The sequence below is a fragment of the Parasteatoda tepidariorum genome, chromosome 3 (genome assembly GCF_982258835.1).
Source record: "Parasteatoda tepidariorum strain Cologne lab strain chromosome 3, Ptep-v5.0, whole genome shotgun sequence".
Lineage (NCBI taxonomy): Eukaryota > Metazoa > Arthropoda > Arachnida > Araneae > Theridiidae > Parasteatoda > Parasteatoda tepidariorum.
This window is the reverse complement of record NC_141757.1, coordinates 121,649,455-121,671,914: the sequence shown is the minus strand read 5'-3', so window position 1 is coordinate 121,671,914 and position 22,460 is coordinate 121,649,455. Positions and strand designations below refer to the sequence as shown.

Genomic DNA, 22,460 nt, shown 5'->3' with positions numbered 1-22,460 from the left:
CTCTCTTTTTAAATTATTTAAAAAAACGAATATTTGAATTAAATTCCTGTTAATATTCAAAATTATGAGTTAACATAATACATAGCATTTCAAGTGTGTTTAATGTAAAGGATAACTGAAAAATATGGCAGTTTTTCTATTTTGATGACTATAAAAATCCACATGTGTTAATTATTTATAAAGTTATGCAACAATTATCTTGAAATTTATATTTTGTAAAATCTATTGGATTTTTTCCTATCCATGTGGGCAGCTATGAAAGTAATGTAATGAGTATTTTCGGGGTTTCTTTTATAATTTCTAGAGAGGAATCATTAAACAGACTAAAATCTGATGTTATTTAAATAAGAAAATACATTTTATTTTACACTTTTAAATAATTAACAAGAAACTTTATGTTCATTTCATGAGATCTAAAGCAAGAGAGGCACTTTCTTCAGAAGCTCTGCCAATAAGGACTAGAATCCGAAAGTATATGCTAATAAATAACATCTGCAATGATTCCCAGCTACAAAGAAAAAATTTTCAAAATACATTTGTGATACATAGCAAAAAACTTGTTTCAAACTGCTTAAATTAATGAATTTATTTTAGCGTATTTGTAAAGTCAACATTGCTTATTATTAAAATTTAAACTACCATGTTCTTAGAAATTATTTTGATCTTAGATTATAGCTTGTATTTATCCTTATGCTAGTTCTAAAAAACCTTAAAGAATTGTTGCATGAAGCAGGACAAAAGAGTTTGCACACAAAAGTAAATAATTTTGATATTGCTAATTTAAGATTTTTGGTGGTGATAGGTAAGCTTATTTTCTCCCCAATACCTTCAACTCTAATTTGGAGAGAAGAAATTCCTCTTTTTCTTTCACACATTCAGTGCACAAATTAAAAGAAAACATTGACTTGCCAAAATGAACTTTTATTAAAACTCTCAAATCATTACTTATGTATGATCTTTGTTTATGCAGATTTATTTAAAAAAAATTTTTTTATTGATATTTCTGAGAAAAGTATTAACTTTAGTGTGAGATGTTTTTGGCACATAATACTCTCTTGTGTGCTTTCTTGAGATGGTATTTCTTGATAGTCACACTTTAGGAAGAAAAAAATGGCCAAGTATATCTAGCTTACATTCTAGACAACATTGTATTCAATGTCATGGAGGGGAAAAAGTCAGCATTTCCCTGTACTTCATGCCAAAGCTCCTTTTACAGGGAACCAAAAAAAAAAAATCTCTGAATAGACCGGAATTAACAATGAAATTTTTCAGCAGTTGTAATTAAAATTATTTCTAAGAATCATGTTTGAGTAAAAAGATGAAAAAAATGTCAAATTACTAAACTATGCCTGTTTTCCTCATGATATTTTAAAATTTAGTAAGCATTTTTCTCTCAAACGTTATATATAATAAAGGTTATCTTAGTCTGTATTCATTCATACATTAATAAAAACAGAATACAAAAAAGAAAATGGAGTAGTTCATGTTCCTATATCAGTAGTTCAGGTGTTAACAAGTACAGTGAAGTCAGTAGTTAAAAGGTTTATTAACATTTAATTTCAATTTTAAAAAACATATTTTTAAATGCTGCATCTTAAGTAATCAATATATTTCTTTGTAATTAGTAAAACTATGTACCCTGCATAACTAGATTATAAGGGATGTAAAAATTTATATGTATATTAAAAATTGGTTACAATTAATTTATCAAGAGTTTCGTAAACATTTTTAAATTTGAAATTAATAAATTGAGTCTGTTAAACTGTGCTAAGTCGACAAACATCCTTTTGAGAAAAACATTTCACAATTTGTAATGGCTTAACAAGTTATTTTTTTAATATATTTTTTTAATGAAAAATTTTTTTTTTTGTTGACCAATAATACAGATGTTAACTTTCAAGTGGACAAATTGTATCAAACATGCAGAAAATATAAGAATACTACTCCTTAAGAATAAAGTAAAAATTTATCAGTACCAAATGCTAGTTAAATTTGCTAATTTAGACTAAAATGTGTAATCCCTTAAGAGGCATCACTTTTTAGCTACAGATTGATAATTAGGCTATTGTCATGAACTGTAACCACAGAAATCACTATCTTATTGCATGCAAATGATGTTACAGTTTGTTTAATAAAAAAGTTAACTATAAATATGTCTTACTCAATTTTTACATGTTATAAATATAATTTTAAACATAGCCATCTTAATGAGATAAATGAAGTCACCAGGCAAAATTGCACTCCATGTACAGAAAGCTGATAACCCTGATTCAAATAGATTCTACATTATTAAAAAAATTTGGACTAAAAGAAAAAAACAGTGGGATGTGAGTGTGTAGCAAATTAGTTGAACGACTATAGAAAAATTTTGTTATTTTCTAAATTTTAGCTTTTCAGGCATGTGTAGGCCTTGTTTGACTTAATGTAGGTTTTTTTTCCTGTTGGACACTAATAGAGACTGAGTATTGGTCAAACTCAGCGTATCGTTTTTTAACCACAAATAAGAAAGTTAAAGTGAAAATTATTTTCCTCTCGACCAATTCGTGTTTCTTTTGGCACAAGTCTGTATTAATAGTCACTGTCATTTAAATTTCAGAAAATAATCTTTTCGAAAAGCAAGTCCCACCTGAAGCGTTATTATTTCTCAAACTCTGCTTTAAAATAACAGTAAATAATTATTTCATTATAAAAATAACTTACTGTAGCTTTGCATTAAAACTCAGCAAATCAATCCGGTTTCTAACAGCATTTATCAAAGTAGGATTATATTTATTATAGGCACCACGAATAGCTATCTTTGCCATAAGAGTATAACGATCCACATGGTCACCATGATTTTTAACTATGGATCGAACTGTATTGATATTTCTGAAAGAAAATTTCAAATATAGTTTCATTTTATATAAATATAGCAAGGCAAACAGTGGTTCCCAGCAAGAATTATAAATGTGCCCTATTTTAGACTGTTAACATTTTCCCCTTAATGTCCGGCAGGTGGCTCAGCGCCACAACTGCTGTGTCTGTTTTGCAAATGTGAGAGAGCGTAGAGGTACACGCAAAATGAGCCTGATGTGAAGAATGATGCAATTATTGATGTCTGTAAATATTGTTTGTAAATAAATTGTTAATATGCTAAAATAATCAAACTCTTACTTCCTCCTCCCCAAGGGCGCCGGCAGCGGGGTGCAAGGGGGTGCACTTGCACCCCCCTGGCTTTTTTTAAACAATTAAAGAGTATAAAAAATTTTTATTAAAAATATTTTTATTCAAAAGCAAATAGTTAAGCAATTATTGATACATAACAATTAAAAATTGTTTAATCAAACAAGAATTGTAATAGTCTTGTTAGCTGTCCAAATCTGTTTATAACATTTTCAATGAATTCTGTTCTTTTCTTATGCACACTGAGCATGCGCAAACTGCTTAATCTCTCGTGAGACATTGTAGTACCGATTCCATGTTTTCATGCGTCGCATTGTACTATAAGTGCATTCAATAGTGCCAGAGCCGGATTATACCTTTCGTAGGCCCTAGGCACAGCCGTTTATGGGCCCTTCCCTCCTTTCCCCACTCCTCCCCTCTTTTCAAAATATATGCTAAAATTTTCTTCGTATGGAAACGTATTACTCCATTTTAGATGTATTAATTTCAGAAATGACTAAAAGGCGTAAAGCTTACAGTGATTTGTACGATAATTTCGGTTTTCTTGTTCACAAAAATTTGTCAGAATCTGAGATTAAACTAAAAGTGCAAAATTTGGTGAAAATTTATTCATCCGATTTAGAGGAAAACTTTGTAGATGAATTTTTACTATTTTCAAATTTGTATGAACATAAATCTGCACAAGAAATGCTGAAGGGTCAAATTAAAGATAAACTTGTGAATACTTTTCCTAACGTTCACATTGCATTAAGAATATATTTGTCGATTCTTGGATCAAATGCAGATGGAGAAAGATCTTTCTCCAGATTAAAATTGATAAAAAATTATTTGCTTTCAACAATGAATCAAGATCGTTTGGCATCGCTCGCACTTAAGTCTATTGAATCGGACATTTTGCGTAGTTTGGAATTCGACAGCATAATACAAGATTTCGTTGAATCCAAAAATCGCAAAAAAGTAATATATTAGATCATGAGATTCTGCAAAATAATTTATTACCGTAAAATATTATATTTTTATTTGTATCTTCATAATTTTGTGCAAAATACACTTGTTGTTTTTAAAGCTAAATTATTTTTGTCAAAAAAAATTTTTCTCCCAAGTTTTTCGTAGGCCCTAGGCACGTGCCTAGTGTGCCTATAGGTTAATCCGGCCCTGAATAGTGCACGTAGTAGCTTGAACAATTAGGCCAATTTCAATTGCCTCCGCTACAGCAGGATAAAACGGTGTCGCCTCAATATCTAAATCGATGTATTCGAGGGATTCATAAGAATTTTCTTTATTCCTCCACATTTTGGATCACGTAAATTTGTAATTCTTTTAAAATATCTTGTTAACAATGAAGAAATGTACAGGTGTAGGAAAAAATAATAGGAACATCTCTGAAAGAATGGTGTCGTTCTCGACCGTCCAATAAGCGGCGGGCACGGGTCGCAAGAATGTGCCACTTAGTGGTGATGAAAGGCAAGGTATCTGTCTAGCATTTGGCAGTGTGAGATTTGCAAGAGAAAAATCTGTTTCTAGCAAAACGAGATTATGTCTGACCTTAAAAGAGGCATGATAGTCGGAGCTCGCCTGGCTGGAGCGTCCGTGTCCAGAACAGCGAACCTTGTAGGTGTTTCAAGGACCACTGAATCAAGGACTCTGTCGGCATACACAAAGTTCGGTAAGGTGTCTTCGGCGAGGCACAACAACGGCAGGAAGTCGAAGTTGTCAGACCGTGATAGACGGGTGTTGAAGAGGATAGTCACTCGAAAACGCAAGACAACACTACCGGTGATAACATCCGAGATGAATACCCACCTTCAGAACCCTGTATCCATGAAAACTATTCAACGGGAGTTGCATGCTGCTAACATTCATGGCGGAGTAGCTATTCCAAAGCCGTTAGTTTCAGCGCGGAATGCTTTGAAGAGACTACAGTGGTGCCAAGACCACCTACAATGTACACAACTTCAATGGGAACAAGTCATCTGGTCTGATGAATCCTCTTTTGCACTATTCCAGACCACCGGACGTGTGTTCGTGTGGCGAAAGCCGGCAGAAGCATTTCATGTTGACTGCCTGGTTCCAACCGTGAAACATGGAGGTGGTTCAGTGATGGTGTGGGGCGCTATTTCTGCCCGTGGATAGGGGCCTCTCGTTGTCTTGAGGGGGTGGTCAAAGGGGACCATTACCGAAGCTTCTTGCATATCATCTTCACCATATGCTTCATACTCTCTTTCCGGGAGAGCGTCCTGTGTTCCAAGATGACAACGCCCCTGTTCACACGTCTCACTGTGTTCAAACATGGTTAAATGAGCATAATTATGAAGTGGACCATCTAACGTGGTGTCCTCAGTCCCCTGATCTCAATATCATTGAGCCTTTGGGGGGTTTTTTGGAGAAAAAAGTCCGTGCTCGGTTTCCTCCTCCACGCACACTCTCTAAACTCGAGACAGCCCTGCAAGAGAAATGGCTGCAAATTCCAAAGAACTTGAATTTTTGTTCAAGACCTTTATTTGTCAATCCCACGTCGAATGCAAGCTGTCATTCAGGCCAAAGGTGGCCAAACTCCTTATTAATAAAATATTTTCATTTTTTCACAGGTGTTCCTATTATTTTGTTCTATACCTGAATCTTGGAAAAAAAATTAATAGATGAAAGTATATGTAATAACTAGAAAAAAAAACGTAATAACAGAATATTTAAAAAAAGAAAAAGAAAAATGGGGGGGGTTAGTTTGTTAGACGGTTGCACCCCCTTTTATATTATTCTGCCGGCGCCCTTGCTCCTCCCCCCAACAGAGCTACTCGACACCTGAACAAAAGATATGATTACAACAAGACTTAACACAATTTTTTGGAAATTATAATATGAGACAAGAACACTGAAGAAACAATCAGGAATTTTTAATTATTCATTTTATATTAATTTATACACTTTAACTTAAATTATTTTAATATACCAATATTATTTATTGAAATTGCGTTAAAAAGGCGTAATTTATAAAAAAATAACTAAATTGAACTTTGTATACACCGAAAGTCTAACCACATAGAAATGAAATTTATCTTAAAAATACAAGGAAATAACTCACTATATTCGAAGTTTAGTTAGGAGTTTTTTTCTAATTTCTAAAGTAAATTTTAAAAAAATATCCTATAAAAAATAGAAATATTTTGATTGAAATTCATATCATAAGAGTGCACAACCTTCTTTTTGAATAACGGGCTATGTGCCCAAATATCTAAATACATTAACAGTATTTTTTTTTAATACATAAATTTTTAATTATTCATTTTATTTTAATTTATATATTTTAATACAACAAAACACTGTGTCTAAAACATTGATGTAAAAGTCTGTGCTTTAGACACAGTGTATCAGTTTTTAAGGACCGTGGGAACCCTGTTTAATGAATGCTACATTTTGAAACAGTTAAGTACTTTTTTAAACTATCACAAATTAGAAATAAAGCTTAAAAACGGTGAAAAGTTTAAAACTCGCATTCGAATTCTGCGTTTTGTAATAATATTGTGTAAAAAAATAGAGAGATAATTTAAAAAATGTGGAAATAAATAGTAGCAACTGAAAAAAAAAATGTATTGATGATGAAATTGGCAGAAATAAAGCATCTGAAAAGAAATTATTAAAATGCCGAATTAGAAAATCGCTAGCCTGTATACCAGAACATCTGGGATTTTTGAAACCCTGTGGAAAAGTCTTCCAAAGAAGCATGGTAGGCAAAACTTTGTTTAATTTCAACAGAATTGTTCAATGAGCACTCTAACTTTTTGTGACAATGAATATTCTTGCATTAAGCCACACAATTAGAATATCCATCTAAAAATTAAATATTCACTGCCATACTAGTATTTGTCCTGAAAATCACTGCCTATTACATTAATTTGAATGCCTGTGTAGGGGTCAGGGAACTGGCCTTGCATCAGAAAGGTTCTGGGTTCGAATCATGGATGTTCTTTCATTCTCTGTAGTATCTGTCCTTAGTGTGGGAGCAACACTGGCCCACCTAATAGGGTGCCCCTGAAAGAGTGGTCAACAAATTTGTCCTTCAGGTGCCTGTATGACCTAGGTCATTATCCAGGTGGGCATTGAAAAAAAAATTTTTTTTTAATTTCAATTGATTGTTCAACATTTTGCTATGTGTAGAGTTTATGACCTAAATACATTTCGACAAAAAAAATTATTATTATTTTTTTTTTAATTCCAAAAAATGTTGAACACTTCACAGCCTCATTCATTAATTTATTATAAGTTTTTTTGTCGATTTCATAACAATATGATGCTGAAAAAGTGATAATTTTAATTAATTGCTCAGCATTTTTCATGATGCATAAATTTGTGTAAAACCTAAATACACTCTGACAAAAAATAAATTATTAAAATGCTTTTTTTTTTAATTAAAAAAAAGATTAACACTGCACAGCTTAATTCATTACTGTATAAAAAGTTTCTTTTATCAATTATTTTTATTAGCATATTATAATGCTAAAACACTTCACAGCTTAATTCATTGACATATTAAATGTTTCTTTCATCAATTCTTCTTATTAGCATATTATAATACTAAAACACTTCACAGCTAACATTTATTTCTTAATTTCATTATTAATACTATAACAATAGTGAAAACATTTCACAGCCTAACATCTTCTGAGTTTTTTTTAAATGTCTTTTATAATCTTCAAATGCTGAAAAATAGCTCAATACACAAAAAAAATCATTATATTGAATGTGAAACATTTACCTAAACACAAGAAGCATAGGTAAAGGCAAGCTCTGGACAACTGTCATAATACTGTCAAAATGATCTTTAGCCATTTTTTTCATGTATGCAGTGTCTTCTGCAGTCAGACAATTAGGCAAACGCATTCCTTTTCTATTCAATGGCCTTTGCATTAAAATTTCACTAAAGAGATAGTAATCTAAAAAATTCTCACCAATTAGGACAAAATATTTTAACATATCAAATAATTACAAGATAAATAACAGTTCTTTAGATAAAAATATGTGTTTCCTGCTGCAAATAACGAATCTATATTTTGTTTACCATGTACCATTCCCCCCCCCCCAAAAAAAACATGTTTCAACATGGTGACTATATATATTTCTATAACACGCAATAACATATTACAGGCAAAGGAAAGGCACACTCATTGACAGTGGAATCATCGACAAATCTTGATATTTAATGCATCAAGACAAAGTTGAAGCTCTAGATACAATAGGAAGTGAGATATTTAAGAATTCATTAAAAACTTAGTGACTTTTTTACAACAAAAACAATATGCAATGAATCATTTTGGTATTTATATATCAATACCACAGATTTTATTTATACAGAACCATATATTTTAATCTAAAAGGCAGAAATTTATTCTATGATCAATAAAACAATTTGTTATTCCCAGATAAACTTTACTAGAATCTAGTTTTCGATTTAAAATTTGTTTTAATGCATTTAAACCCTTGGAGCATTAGTCCCAGTTTTTTTCCCCAAACATTCAGCTATCTCTGGAGCTGTATTAATAAAATAGTAATAATAAATAGTAATTAATAAAAGGTTAATAAAGTAAAAATTTACCATATAATTATTGTTATATTAAAAACACTGATTACGATCAAACAAAACATCAAGACTATCATTCTCCAATTTCCATCATTTAATTTTAAACATGTCACATTTTTTTTAAGACATAAAATGCAAAACATACAAACCTTGGACATTTAGTTCCTCAGAGAATTTTTTCATACTTTTGTTATCATTTAAAACAATGGATCTCCACAGACAGCAAAGAGACATACGATTTTCTACTGGTAAATATTCATACAAGCCATGATCAATGAGCACAATTTCAGCTTTTTTATTTTTTCCTTTACGAACCAATACTGGAAGGAAAAAAAAAAAAAGACTAGTATTATTATTTAATATCAAGTTCGACACTAGTCACTTCATGTAGCAGCATTTTTACAAAATTGGCCTTTGTTCAATTGTTTTTTTTAAACACATTCTCATATTTTTTTCATTTAGTTCACATGATTTACATTTTTGCATATCATGCATGAAATCATTCAATAGATAAAAGAAGCTATGTAAAGATACACTGAAATTGTCTCTTTAACAATGCAATTTTGTTAAATTAAATGAATAAGTCTGAGTCATTAAAAGGCAATTTGAGAAACTAGAGTTAAAAATATGCCTCTACTTTTATATGACAAATTTATATGATTTATTTTGTCATTTCAAAAATACTCAACAGTTTTGTGAACTGTAACCTTTTTTCAGTAATTGATATTGACTATTTCTATTCGATTTATATTTCATTTGAAGTATATTTTGCACCTATTATGTATTATCTATATTAGTACAGTAGGGAACCGATTATCTGGAACGGTCGGGACCATTGCTATTCCGGATAACTGATTTTTCCGGTTTTCTGAATCGCTACAAAAAGCCGTCTTTTTTATTGTTAAAAACAACTAAAAAAAAAAAAAATTGGAAATAATCCTAAAAGTAGGAAAAAATGATGAAGTAATACACTAATGATTATTTCCAAAATGATGGTAAGGTAAACATTTTTAAAAAAGGAAAGAAAAATCGTAAAATCTTATGAGGAAAAATTTTTTTTTTTTTTTAAAAATGGCGAGAAAATTTATCGAATTTCGTTCCGGTTTTTTGGTTTTCCGGCTTTCTGATTTCCGGATAACGGGTTCTGTACTGTATATAAAATAGTCTTTTATGGAGTAATATAATAGTATCATGATTTATTTTGATGATTAATTTTAAACACCGGCATGATTTATTTCAAGTCATTATAAACAAAAAATCTTAAAATACCCCTTCAAAAAAAATAACTAAAATAAAAATGTTTATTTTTTTATCTCATTTTTACACATACTGTTTCCTGGATGAGGGTCGGCATGCACAAATCCTGTATGGAAAATTTGCTCAGCAAATGTCCTAACCATTTTTTGACCAACCTACAACAAAGTAAAATTGAGCACAGTTAAAATTTTAAAAATATATAAAAATAATTAAACGTGAGTATGATTTATAATATTCCCTTCACTCATTGAAGATTTTTTAAAATGCATACATATCTTTAAAATGTATAAAAATTTCTATACAATATAAAAATAATGATTTTCAATATAAAAATATAAACTCACATCAACTATGTTTAAACCAATTTTTTGAATACCTTTGACATCATCTATATCAACACCATCAATGAATTCAGCTGTTAGGATTCTCTGTAATAAAGAGAAACGGGCAAATAATTTTAATTAAAAGTAGATCAGCAGACAACCCCAGACTCTGGCTGGAGGAATATTTTTCAGAGACGGGCTCAACATTTAACTTTATTTTGATATGTAATATAAGATAAATAAATAATAAAAAAACATTAAAAAAAAACATAAAATATAAGAATAACGAATAATAATTTATAGGAAATGAATATTATTCCTTAACCTAGATAAGTTGACCATGAAAACAAATAGACAGCCTACACAGATTTCTGTATTACAAAAGAAATTCATTCACACTGAAAATTATGTTATTCCTGCATATACTATATAATGAAAAAAGAGAGGTAGAATATTTGTAACAAGAGAAGAATTTGAAAAACTAACAACTGTGATGTGGAATCTTATTAAAGTACATTTTATATGGTATAGTGTTTTAAAGTAAGAGTTCATTGTTGGCAGGAAATGGATTTTTCTCTGATGAAATCTTACTAAAGAGTTTAAATAATTTTTTTTCTTTTTGTAGTTTTTGAAACAATAAAAATTGCCTGACAGGCGTGTCAAGTTAGAAATATTTGTAGGAGAGTTTTTATCATTGCTAAGCAGTGGACTTTTTTGATAAAATCTGACTACTGAGCAAAAATAATAACAACACAAGTTTAAAATATTTTGCCCTTAACAATTGAATTTGTTTAACATTCAAAAAAAGCTATTTAAAGTTTTGAGATTTTTTAAATAAATAATTAGATTCAAAATTGATATAAATTAAAAACAATATAATAAGTACTGACAGAAAATATTGAGAAAATGTTCAAACTATTTCGTTTGAGAAAATAAAAATTGTATTCTTTTTGAACAAAATGAAAAAAAAATTTTTTTTTTTTTCCTGATCGCTGGAAAAAAAAAGAGTAGAAAACAAAGTGAGGTGGAAGAAAGAATTGAAAGAAGTTCATCACATAACAAACACAAAAAGTTTCTAGACACTCATACCTCTGCAATAATAGGACAACAAAATACTCCCAACAAAGCTATCATTTTATGAAATATATATATTGAAATAACTAATAATTTTTTAATATTTGTGTCCTTTAATTTCCTATAAAGAATAAACAAAATAGTATCTAAATAGAGTCAGACATTTAATGAATCACTGATTCAATTGAAAGGTTTGATTGATTGATTTTTAGGGGGTAAGAAATAAGGGAATATAGTATAAGGGGTGGGACTAATATACCAATAAAGGTAACATATTTGAATCTAAGTAATTTTCAATAGGGTTTAAAACCTTCTCCCTCCAATGCATGACTATAAAATTTTATATAAATTCTAATATAATACTTTTTCATTTAAATGATAAAGATAATTTTTGTAACAAACAATAGTAACAGTTTTTATGGGTTACCAGAATATACTTAATATGAAGAGGAAAAAAATTTAACCTTTGTAGATAACTCCCAATAAACTTTTGGAATGTAAACAAATGATAAATGTTTCAGATCATTGGCACATCTTTCCATATTTTTGGCTTCATTGATAAAATCTAATTCAGCAACCAGACTTTCTCTCAAATACTACTGAAAACAAAAAATAAATAAATTTCTAAAGCAAATTTAAATAAAAATAGATTTATAGTTTACATATTAGAGATTTATTAAGATAAAAAGAAAATCAATTAAAACTTTAACATTTTATCAACATGGTTATGGGGTCACAGTATTATACATTTTCAGTCAATACTGTATTGCATAATTGAAATCAAATAGAACTAGAGTAAAACTTTGAAAAATCCAAATTTAGACAAAATTAGTCTAACTTTTAATCAATTAAGACAATAATAATTATGACATAGCTAGGCCCTGGGAGTAATCTATCATCAAAAGAATTGTGAAATATGGATTACTTACCACCCTATCAGTAAAATAACTTGGACCAATATTCACAAATCTTGGCCCAATAAAGGTTCAAACGGCCGTTAATTTCTGATATTGGCCCTGTATGGAATTGTCTGACTCACCCAATATTTTACAACCAAAATCGGCCCTATATAGAGTTGTCAGACTTACCCTACATTTAAATTCTTTATTTAGCCAATATTAAAAAATCTAGATATCTCAATATTGGTTTCTATAGGACTCATATTGAGCCCAACTGGGACCAAAGTAAAATTGTTGCCCTATTGAGAATTTGAAGTGTTTATTGCAAATCATTTAGAAATCTAAGTTTTCTGTACCTTTCAAATTTCTTTTCAAAAGGCTCAATTTATTCATCAGTCATATATTTCTTTTTGTTCACTCTTTTTGTGAAGTGTTCACATTCTTTTTAGTTTTTGCTTGTTCTCTATACATATGTTATTTTTCAAAAATCTTTGCTCCTAACCAGTGTAATGCTACATGCTTCTTTTCAAAAGGCTCAATTTATTCATCAGTCATATATTTCTTTTTGTTCACTCTTTTTGTGAAGTGTTCACATTCTTTTTAGTTTTTGCTTGTTCTCTATACATATGTTATTTTTCAAAAATCTTTGCTCCTAACCAGTGTAATGCTACATGCTTAGAGTGAACTTAATTTTAAAGGAAGTAGACAGAAGAATAACACAAATTGCTAAATAATTCAAAATTCAGAAAAGCACTTTGTTTGCAATAACTTAAAATCGTGATGTAATTCTAAAGGCTGAAGAACAAAGTGTTCTGATTTCATAACATCATTCTTGTGAAGCAAAATCTAGAAAAAGTACTGAATGAATATCTAAAATTTATGCACAATTTTGAAATATGTCATTTAAAAAAAGTTTACATGTATTTTTAACCTTTAATGTACTATATTAAATAATACTTTTACTCTATTGACATAAAAAACAAAAATGTGTATTAGTGTCGGTTTCATAATTCTACTTAAAGTGTAGTATAGTTTACTCAAAATAAACCCAGTATTTAGGAAATATAAGTAAATATTTGCACTAATTTTATGTAGTCAAGATATATAGCGATCTAACATTATAACATCGTTTTCATTTGGACCGCAAGGGTTGTTATATCAAGTGGCGACTGTATTTACTTTATTTTAAAAATGAGTAAAATAATGAACAGTATTAAATTATCCCACACAAATGTACCTGCAATTCTAATAGGTGTAACAAATCTATCGTAAAAGTTATTTAATGAAGTACTATTATGTGTATAATTTTTTTCCTGATATTTAAGATTTAAATTTGTGTAAAGAAAAAATTCTATTTTTACCTCAAGAATTTAAATTTAAGAATTAAAATGAAGAATTTAAATTTCTCCAACTTAAAAATAAAAAATTTTCCTGATTTTTTCAAGGTTATACAAATTGCTATATATACCCTCTAATGCATATTTTTTAAAAACAAAAATGAATGCTTATATATATAATCATCAAAAGCAAAAATTACCAACTGAACTAAAAAAAAAATAAAAATAATAATAATACAGTACAGAACCAGTTATTCGGAAATCAGGAAACCAAAAAACCGGAACAAAATTTGATAAATTTTCCCGCCATTTTTTTTTAAATTTTTTTTTTCCTCTTAAGATTTTAGAATTTTTCTTTCTTTCTTGAAAGATTTTTACCCTACCATCATTTTGGAAATAATCATTAGTGTATTACTTCATCGTTTTTTTCTTCTTTTTAAGATTATTTCCAAAATTTGTATTTTTTTTTCAGTTGGGTTTAACAATAAAAAAAAAAGGCTTTTTGTGGCGATTCAGAAAACCGGAAAAATCAGTTATCCGGATTAGTGATGGTCCCAATCGTTCCGGATAATCGGTTCTCTACTGTAATAATAATAATTCTTTGCATATTTCTGACTTTTTGTTTTCCATACCTCATAAAGTAAAGAATATAAGACAATAAAATGCATAAAAAAACTGTACTCTCAATAAGTTAAAATAATGATTTTGAATTATAAAAAATTGCTTACATCCATCACCCATGTGAAGTCAAAGTTTGGATGCATCCAACCAATCAGTTTTAATAAAATATAGATAGTGTTTGTATCTCCACTGAATCTTTGCTGAAGATCAATGTATTGGGCCTGTATTGAAAACATTAAATAAATTGTGTGTGATAGAAAAAATAAAATATGCATAAATTTACTTCTTAAATTTAATAAAACAATAAAATACACAATTTTAATAAATACCCATTAATGACGATAATATTCATATTCAGTATGTATTACAAATGTTAAAACAAAATAAATGAAATAAGATGGCACAGTGATTAAAGTATTGAGCCCTCGCTGTAAAGGATCAGAATTTTATCTATTTGGAGACTTGAAGCCTATCCAGTTTCAAATTGATGGATACCAGCTAGTCTAAGAAGTAAAAACATCTTGGGTGCACAATGTTGACAATACTGCAATCACCATGGCTCCCTAGGCCGACAGAGACGCTGGTAGCAATGGAGCTAAGAAACAACGCTAGCTAAGGAACAAAAATAATATGAAGCACAAAATGATTTCTGGAAAAGACATTTTCCCAGAAATTATCTTTCATTGGTATTATTCAAATTTTTAATTTAAAAGGAAAATATAAAAGACAGTAGTTTCATCGCTCAAAAAGGCTACATAGAGAAGAAAAAAAAAATCACATAAATACCCTTTCTCACTAAATATCGTTTTACGAATTAAAATTAGAAAAAAAAATTACACTATATTTCCATTCCTTGCAAATGAATAAAGAAATATTAAAGACAGAAAAAAAAGAGGTAAGGACTAAGTGCATAGAAGTCCCGCCCACACGAAATTTAATTTTATCAACTATCATGTTTCGAAGAGATAGAAAACAAACTATGTATCACAAATATTTAAATATCAAAAGTAAAAAAACCATCAACTTGTTTTTAATGGTTAGTCATCTTTTTATTAATTGGCTGTTTCAGTTTTCTTTCAGTTTAACTTTAATTAATTGCAGGCAGACTATTTAATCAGATTTATTCATATATATTAAAAAAAAAAATCATACTTTAACAGCAACTGTTTCTCCACTGTGCGTAGTAGCTTTGTAAACTTGAGCCAAACTAGCAGCTGCAATGGGCTTCCTTTCAAAAGAAGCAAAAACATTTTCTGGCAGTTTCCCAAAATCTTCTTCAAATAATGTTTCTAACTGTAATTAATTTTAGTAAAATAAGATACCATGATATTTTATAAAAAAGCAAAGCATAAAAAATTAATCTTTTAATAAATTTTAAAAGTTGACTCTCAATTAAATAGGATTAGATTGTCCAGGCAGTACCGTCTTTACGCATGGGCATACCTGGGCAGTGCCTGAGGACCCCAGGCGCTCAGAGGGCCTTTGAGAATCTTACTTTTTATAAATTGTATTTAAAAACACTAAGAATAAACAAAATTGCCTTATATATTTTTCAAAAATAAATATATTCTATTGTATAAAGTGTGCATTTTGCTTTTCTTTCTACAAATAGTGATTGATTATCATACAAACAACAATAATTTGAATAGTTTATCACCAGGGAAGCTTAAAAAGTCAACCGAAATCTATTTTTCCGCTTTCTAATGAAGTTTTAATTTGGATTCAGTTTTTTGGGGTAATCAAACTGTATTTAAATTTTGTAAAATTATTGCATATGTTAAAAATGCTTTATTTTATGTATGTGAAGATTTTTAGTTCAATTTTAAGCAGTATGACCTGTTATAAGGGTCCAAATTGTTTGCCCGGGGGTCCTGCATGCTATTAAGACGGCTCTGTGTCCAGGGTGGTTCAACAAAAAGAAAAGAAGAAAAACCTTTTCTACTCTTCCTACTGTATTGGACCAACCTTATGGGCATTTAACATGTTTTGTTTCTATTACACTAGCAAACATAATAAGCATTGCAATTATTGATTTAAAACTCACTTCTTTTTCTTCTCGTATTAATGCCTTATTATGAAGGACTGATAAAGTTTCAATATATTCAGGAGGTAATATATGGTTTAAAGAAACTACACCTTGCCCAAGTTTAACATATAAGCCACCATTTTGCAAACAGCCTTCCAGCAACATTTCCGCTGCTTTTTTATGACACTTTCGTAAAATTTCATTATATTTTGAGGAGTTCTGAAAGAGAGAAAAATTTTAGAAGAGAGCTTATTAAAATTCGAATTTGATTGTTATAAGTACAATCAAATTAAAATTTTAAAAAATGAAATGCAATAATTTTTATAAAGTTTGAAATCAACTTCTAGTTTAAATAACTTTGTTAACACTTAGTATGCTATAAAACTATTAGTAATATATTTCAATCATTTATGTATTTAAAGTATTATTATTAGGTACTAAATTCTAAATCATTTCAATAAATGAAACATTCACACCAAACTAAATATGATTTTTATCATGGAAAGCACTAAATTGAAAATAGGTCAATAATTCTAATATACAAACAAAAAATAATTGTTTAAAATTCCACATTATGTTTTAAAAATAAACAAACAAACATAAAATATCTGCTTCAACCATTAAATAAATATACAATACTACCAGCAATGCTTTGATACATTTTTCTGCTACTAAAGATACAACAGTCGCCATAGTTTATTATTAATGCAAAAATTTGTAACAAAAATTAAAATTTAAAAAATAGTTATCAAAAGTGCAATCAAACTTACTTCATGCGTTCCAAAAAGTTTTATCCAATAATCTAAAGATATAAATAGACCAATTTTTAGAGATCTAAAAAAAATAATAAAAATAAATCAATATGAATAGTATAGAACAGTGGTTTCCAACTGGCGGCCCGTGGGCCCCATCCGGCCCATGAAGCCCTTTTCTGTGGCCCGCGAACTAAAATATAATAGTTGTCATTTTTTGGCGGACAATTTTGTAAAAAATTTATATGGGTTTAAAATACTTTTCTCATTAATAAAAACCTAATTTCTTCATTTCTGTGAAATTTATCATACCAACTGTGCAAAAAAAATTATTTCTCAGGTTTTGCATCCAAGAAAATATTTATTCAAATACAAAAATAATTGTGTATGTTGCTCTTTCTTATTTCATTTTTTTGTATTTTGTGAATATAATTTAGCATGTGAGTATCAGAAATTTTCTCGAAGAAATTCTCCGATTTAACTTTCTGAAACCACTCATTTTGGATGAAAATATTTACACACGCATTTGTAAATTTAAAATGAAAATATCGATTCTCTGGTGGTTGCAGCAGACAAATCTCAATTTTATCATTGAACATTTTCTGTGCTACTATGCAAGTTTTAATACCAACATTTTTAAAGTTTATATCTTAACAATTAGATAGCTGTTGCACATTAATTGTTTAATAAATCGATGCGCATTAAAGTTATTGTAGCCCGATTTTTTTTATTTAATATTTTTAAAAATATTATTGATAACAATTAAATATTTTTAAAAATCTACTTCTTATTTTAATTTGTAATTCAATACTTTTGTTTTGTACAACTTGGTAAAAATCTGACAATAATATTTAATGTTCCTTCAAACATAAAAGAGTCCCACATAAAATTTTGATAAAGTTGCGGCCCGCCATTTGATTTGTGTTTTTAATCGTGGCCCCCGGCCTCATGTAAGTTGGAAACCCCTGGTATAGAAGCAAATATTGCAATTGTTAAAACAACAGACATACTAAGAATAACACAATCACTATCATTTGTCCAAGAAAATTGGTATCATTTATTAATATAGCATGTTTACCAACACTTTAAATTTTACTATAAAAATTTTTATTTATTGATTCTATAACAGTTCATGGATATAAAACAGTCTTTCATATATTTGATAGACAATTTTACATTATTAATAGACTATAATATTCCACAAAATTGAAAACGTTAAGAAACATTAAATTTTTGCACGTAGTGAAAATTATGTTACTTTTAAGGAATTCCATATTTTGAAGCATTTTTTGCTCAGCAAAAACCTTAAAAAAAAGAGTTGCTGTTTATCATCCATATTACCTGTTACTACCGTTTCCTTGTTGAGCTCGTTATTCCTTTTGTGCCAACCACTAGCTTAGTTAGCCCTGTTTGTCATATATTTTGGGTTAATTTGCCAAAGGTTATGTTGCAAAATAATAAGTTGCTTTGTTTACTTTTTCTAACATTTCCTGCAGAACAGAGCTTAAAACTTTTTTAAATGTACAAAATAAGAAAAAAGAAAGAAAATTTTTTTTTTTTAGTATTTTGACAATAGTTCTTATTTACATGTGTGTAATTAAATTTTGATTTAACAATTTTTATCACAATTTGGTTCTGATTCAGTAATTGCTTTACCTTATTTTTGTCTAGGTGAAAAATTGAATTAAATTTGACACTTTTATAATGTATATTTCTTTATTTTGACAAAGAATAGAAATTTAACTTTAATAAATTAACAAAAATTAAAACTTTAATTTTTTGAAACAAATAATTTCAAGTTTTGTTTGTAGATGTCACTGATATTTTACTTCATTTTATTATTTAAATGAAAACAAACATTTCATTATTTTTAAATAAGTAATAAATTTGATACGTTATGAATTAATTCACAATAAGAATATTAAGATAATATAAATCGAATGATTTGTATACATGGGACAAATTATTTGCCTGTACTTGCTTGGGCCAATTACTATTACTAAGGTGACAAATACAAATTTTTAAAAAAATTATGTAGCACTTTGCCTGTGGTGGTTATAAGTTATAGACTTGAGTTAATTCTCGTCATTGACTTTATTTTAGTTTTTCATGAGCCACTACCCGGTTGATGGCAAAATACGCAAACTTTTTTAACGCATGTACCAATATGGAATCTCTCTTTTTTAGTTACTAGATACCAAATTATATTATGTGGGCTGGAAACCATTACAGGGTGCGTAGCCAAATCTTTGAATCAAAAATAAGCACTTTTTAAAAACTTTTCAAGCACTTTACAAAAATTTTCAAGCACTCAAAAATTTCATATCAAATCAATGATAATATTGAAAAACAAAAACTTTTTATGAACGGTTTTAGCCTTAAAAAAACCCCCAAAAAGAAACGGACGTAAATCGAAACAATCAGTACTTTCCCACATCACAGAGTGAATTCAACTTGACTCTGAACAAAAGTACCCTTACCCCCTACATCAAAAAAGTGCTAGAAGTAAAATAAAATAAACAAGAATAAAATTAAAATAAATTAAAAAGAAAAACATTTATTAAGGATCTGACTATCCGAATTGGAGCACTCGGGTTTCAGTTTCGAGTGTGCGCGCATGCGCAAGTCATAACGTGGGTACCACATGAAGTCCGTGTGAATGATTACGTAGCAAACACCCCATTTTTCATGAAATGCAGGGGATCCGCCAGATATCACTGAAGGAAAAAAAAATTAGTCGTGAAAAAAAGCACTTTTTAAAAACGTCAGCTGAAAAAAGCACCTTTAAAAGCTTTTAAAAATGAAATCCCCCAAAAAGCACATTTAAGTACTTTTTACAAACGCTACGCATCCTGCATTAGTTTTGACCTGTTTTTGTGACTGGGCAGAATTAAAAAATTATTTCTGTGCATCAAAACTTAATTATGGCACTTGATTCCCATAAGAAATAGTAAAACTATTGCATCAATTATGTATTTAAAATAAAGTTGTTAGAAAGTACAAACCTTAAGAAACGAACAAATCCAGATAGTGTCACATCAACTTGACGTTTTTGAAAAGTATCTAAAGAATAATAGTAAATTGAAGGACCAATTATAAAGCTTCCAAAAACAGCATATTTCCATTTGAAGAAACTAGTTTTTTTATAGGTTTTCTTCGTCGCAAATGTTTGAACAGTTTTCAAATTTATATTTTGAAACAATTTTCTTTGCAAAATGTTTGTGGCACATCTACTTGAATGACTCAACATAAAACAATAAGGTTTGGCCATTTTTTGCCTGGAAAAAAATTATTGATTACAAAATTATTTAAACAAATAATAAAACAGATATGATAGCTAATGATTCTGTAATAGTATTTAATGAAAAAATTATTGAAAGAATTAAATTAAAAGTGCTGAAAAAGGAAAGAGTATTTTAATTGTGTAATTCATTAATTTTATGTAAAATTTCAAAACTTACACAATTGTTAAATAAATATAATTGAAAGAAGAGTAGAAATTTTAAAAAAATTTACAGGATTAAAAAAGATTTAAGAGAGAGAACAATAGCATCTAGCTTATAAGACTCACATCCAATAGATGATTAAGTAAGGACACTTCAACTAAACTTATTATGTACTATTGAAGTTGAAATTCAACACGAAGTTAGTTGACTCAAGCAAAATATTTTATGAAGAATAAAATGTGATTTTTAAGCAATAGAGCAACAATAAGTTTTAGGTTTCTGTAAGTTTCAACAAAGTTTTAGGTTATTAATATATTCATTACATTTAATAAAAAATTAAAAGTATTTTGTAGCAAATCCTTCATTTGATAATGCATAAAAATGAATTTAAAGTATGGATTTAGACCTTTTTAATTAATCCAATTAATTTTTTATTAACTGTTTTTGCCCACTTCCTACTGTTGCTTCACTAACATCTAATCAAGGAATTAGATAAGGGCATCTACACACTTGTGCATGCTACTCAACCCAATTATATTTTAAAATTTTTTTTAAAACTAATTTATAAAATAAGGTTTAAAAACTGTATTTGCAAAACTTAGGTAGGTAGGTACTTTATTTACGTCGCACTAGAGCTACACAATGGGCTATTGGTGATGGTCTGGGAAATATCCCCGAGGACGATCCGAAGAGTAGCCTTAGCGATTTTGATTCTCTAAGTATAATAACCATGCTCTGCTAGAAATTATATTTAGAGGATCAAAATTGTGATGGCAAGTCTTCGGATCATCTTCATGGATGTTTCTCAGACCACCAATAGCCCATTGTGTAACATAAAGTATCTAAGTTTCACAAATAAAATTTTTGAATTTTTCTACATTAATTAAAAAGGCAAAATAATCATTATATAAATTAATATTTTATCATTATATTGCAATAAGCAGGTTTAATGTGTAGTTAAATATGTTTTATTCTAATAAACAGGTTTATAATTATATTCTAATAAACATATTTACCTTAGGAAGGGCATTATATAAAAAGTAATTAAAGTGAAATTAGATGACAATAAGAAGTTCAAATTTATTGTGAAAGATTTTGTGACCATGTCACCAAAGATAAATAAATACCAAATCAGCATATAATTCCTTTACAACAATTGATTGATTTGTAACTGGTCCAAACTGCACAAAGGTAAATTAATTTGACTACTCTTTGTGACAATATAAATATTACTTTTGTTACTAAACTGATTAATTTTTATCAGAATAAAAAAATCTATAATGAATGCATTCTTAACTGTGGCAAAATTCATAGTAAAATATGCTTACAATTAAAATGCAATAAATTAACATAGTTAACAAAAAAACGCAGCTAGATTTAAGACTCCAAAAAACTTTATAAGTATAAACTTCATGCGATTTAATGATAGAATCTATTTATTTTAATGATTTATAAATTAGAAGGAGGTAAAGAATTTATAGAATTTGTATTATAAAAAATTCAAATAGCTTAATTTTTTGCAATATATTTATAAAAGCACCTAATAATATAAATATATCATTTCCAATAAGTCATGAAAAAGAATAATAGATCTTTTATAAAAAGTATATATTTTTATTACTATATGTCATAAAATGAAACAATTTTAATTAAAGAATAATTAAAATATTTTAGAAACTCCTTCGTATTTGAAATTTTAATCAGTTCAATTTTAATCAGCAAAAAAGAAAATTTGTCCTATCTTCTATCTTTTTGCTTTGTTTACGTAATTTTATAGTTGATAGTATTTCAATGGAATATTCGTTACGGACTGAAAGTGCTGAATAGAGTCAAATACCTTGTTCTATCAATGTAGTTAAGATACTTTTATGAATTAAAACTGAAAAATCGGAGTGAATAGGTGGTATATAAAACGTCTAATATTTAAACTATTTTTAATTTTTAAACGGACAGATGATATCCTCTGCGATACATATATGCAATTTTGAATC

At 28.6% G+C, this 22,460-nt stretch overlaps 1 protein-coding gene across 8 annotated transcripts; it reads right to left on the bottom strand.

The window, feature by feature from the left end:
• Positions 1-331: 331 nt before the first annotated feature.
• Positions 332-22,445, bottom strand: Adck5 (aarF domain containing kinase 5). 8 transcript variants are annotated; one of them, XM_071184903.2, is made up of 13 exons: positions 22,307-22,445; positions 20,029-20,301; positions 17,042-17,105; positions 16,290-16,490; positions 15,398-15,538; positions 14,353-14,466; positions 11,853-11,984; positions 10,336-10,419; positions 10,065-10,146; positions 8,884-9,054; positions 7,913-8,090; positions 2,701-2,868; positions 332-508 (listed from the first exon to the last, which is right to left on the bottom strand). In XM_071184903.2, the coding sequence occupies exons 2-13, from the start codon at positions 20,292-20,294 to the stop codon at positions 400-402; spliced, it is 1,710 nt and encodes a 569-aa protein (XP_071041004.1). In that variant the 5' UTR covers positions 20,295-20,301; positions 22,307-22,445; the 3' UTR covers positions 332-399. The 8 variants fall into 8 exon arrangements, with proteins under 8 accessions (XP_071041004.1, XP_071041000.1, XP_071041003.1 ...); XM_071184899.2 differs by lacking the exon at positions 22,307-22,445 and adding an exon at positions 21,486-22,296; XM_071184902.2 differs by lacking the exon at positions 22,307-22,445 and adding an exon at positions 22,091-22,251.
• Positions 22,446-22,460: the final 15 nt, after the last annotated feature.

Bases quoted from the DNA above. Each gene is read 5' to 3' on its own strand.
- Adck5 (XM_071184899.2), bottom strand. From the start codon at position 21,607: ATGCTGATTTGGTATTTATTTATCTTTGGTGACATGGTCACAAAATCT. The intron at 11,985-14,352 runs GTAAGCAATTTT...TGTTTTCAGTAG, and splicing joins ACTTCACATGGGTGATGGAT to TATTTGAGAGAAAGTCTGGT. The intron at 10,147-10,335 runs GTGAGTTTATAT...ACTTTGTTGTAG, and splicing joins TTGGTTTAAACATAGTTGAT to GTTGGTCAAAAAATGGTTAG.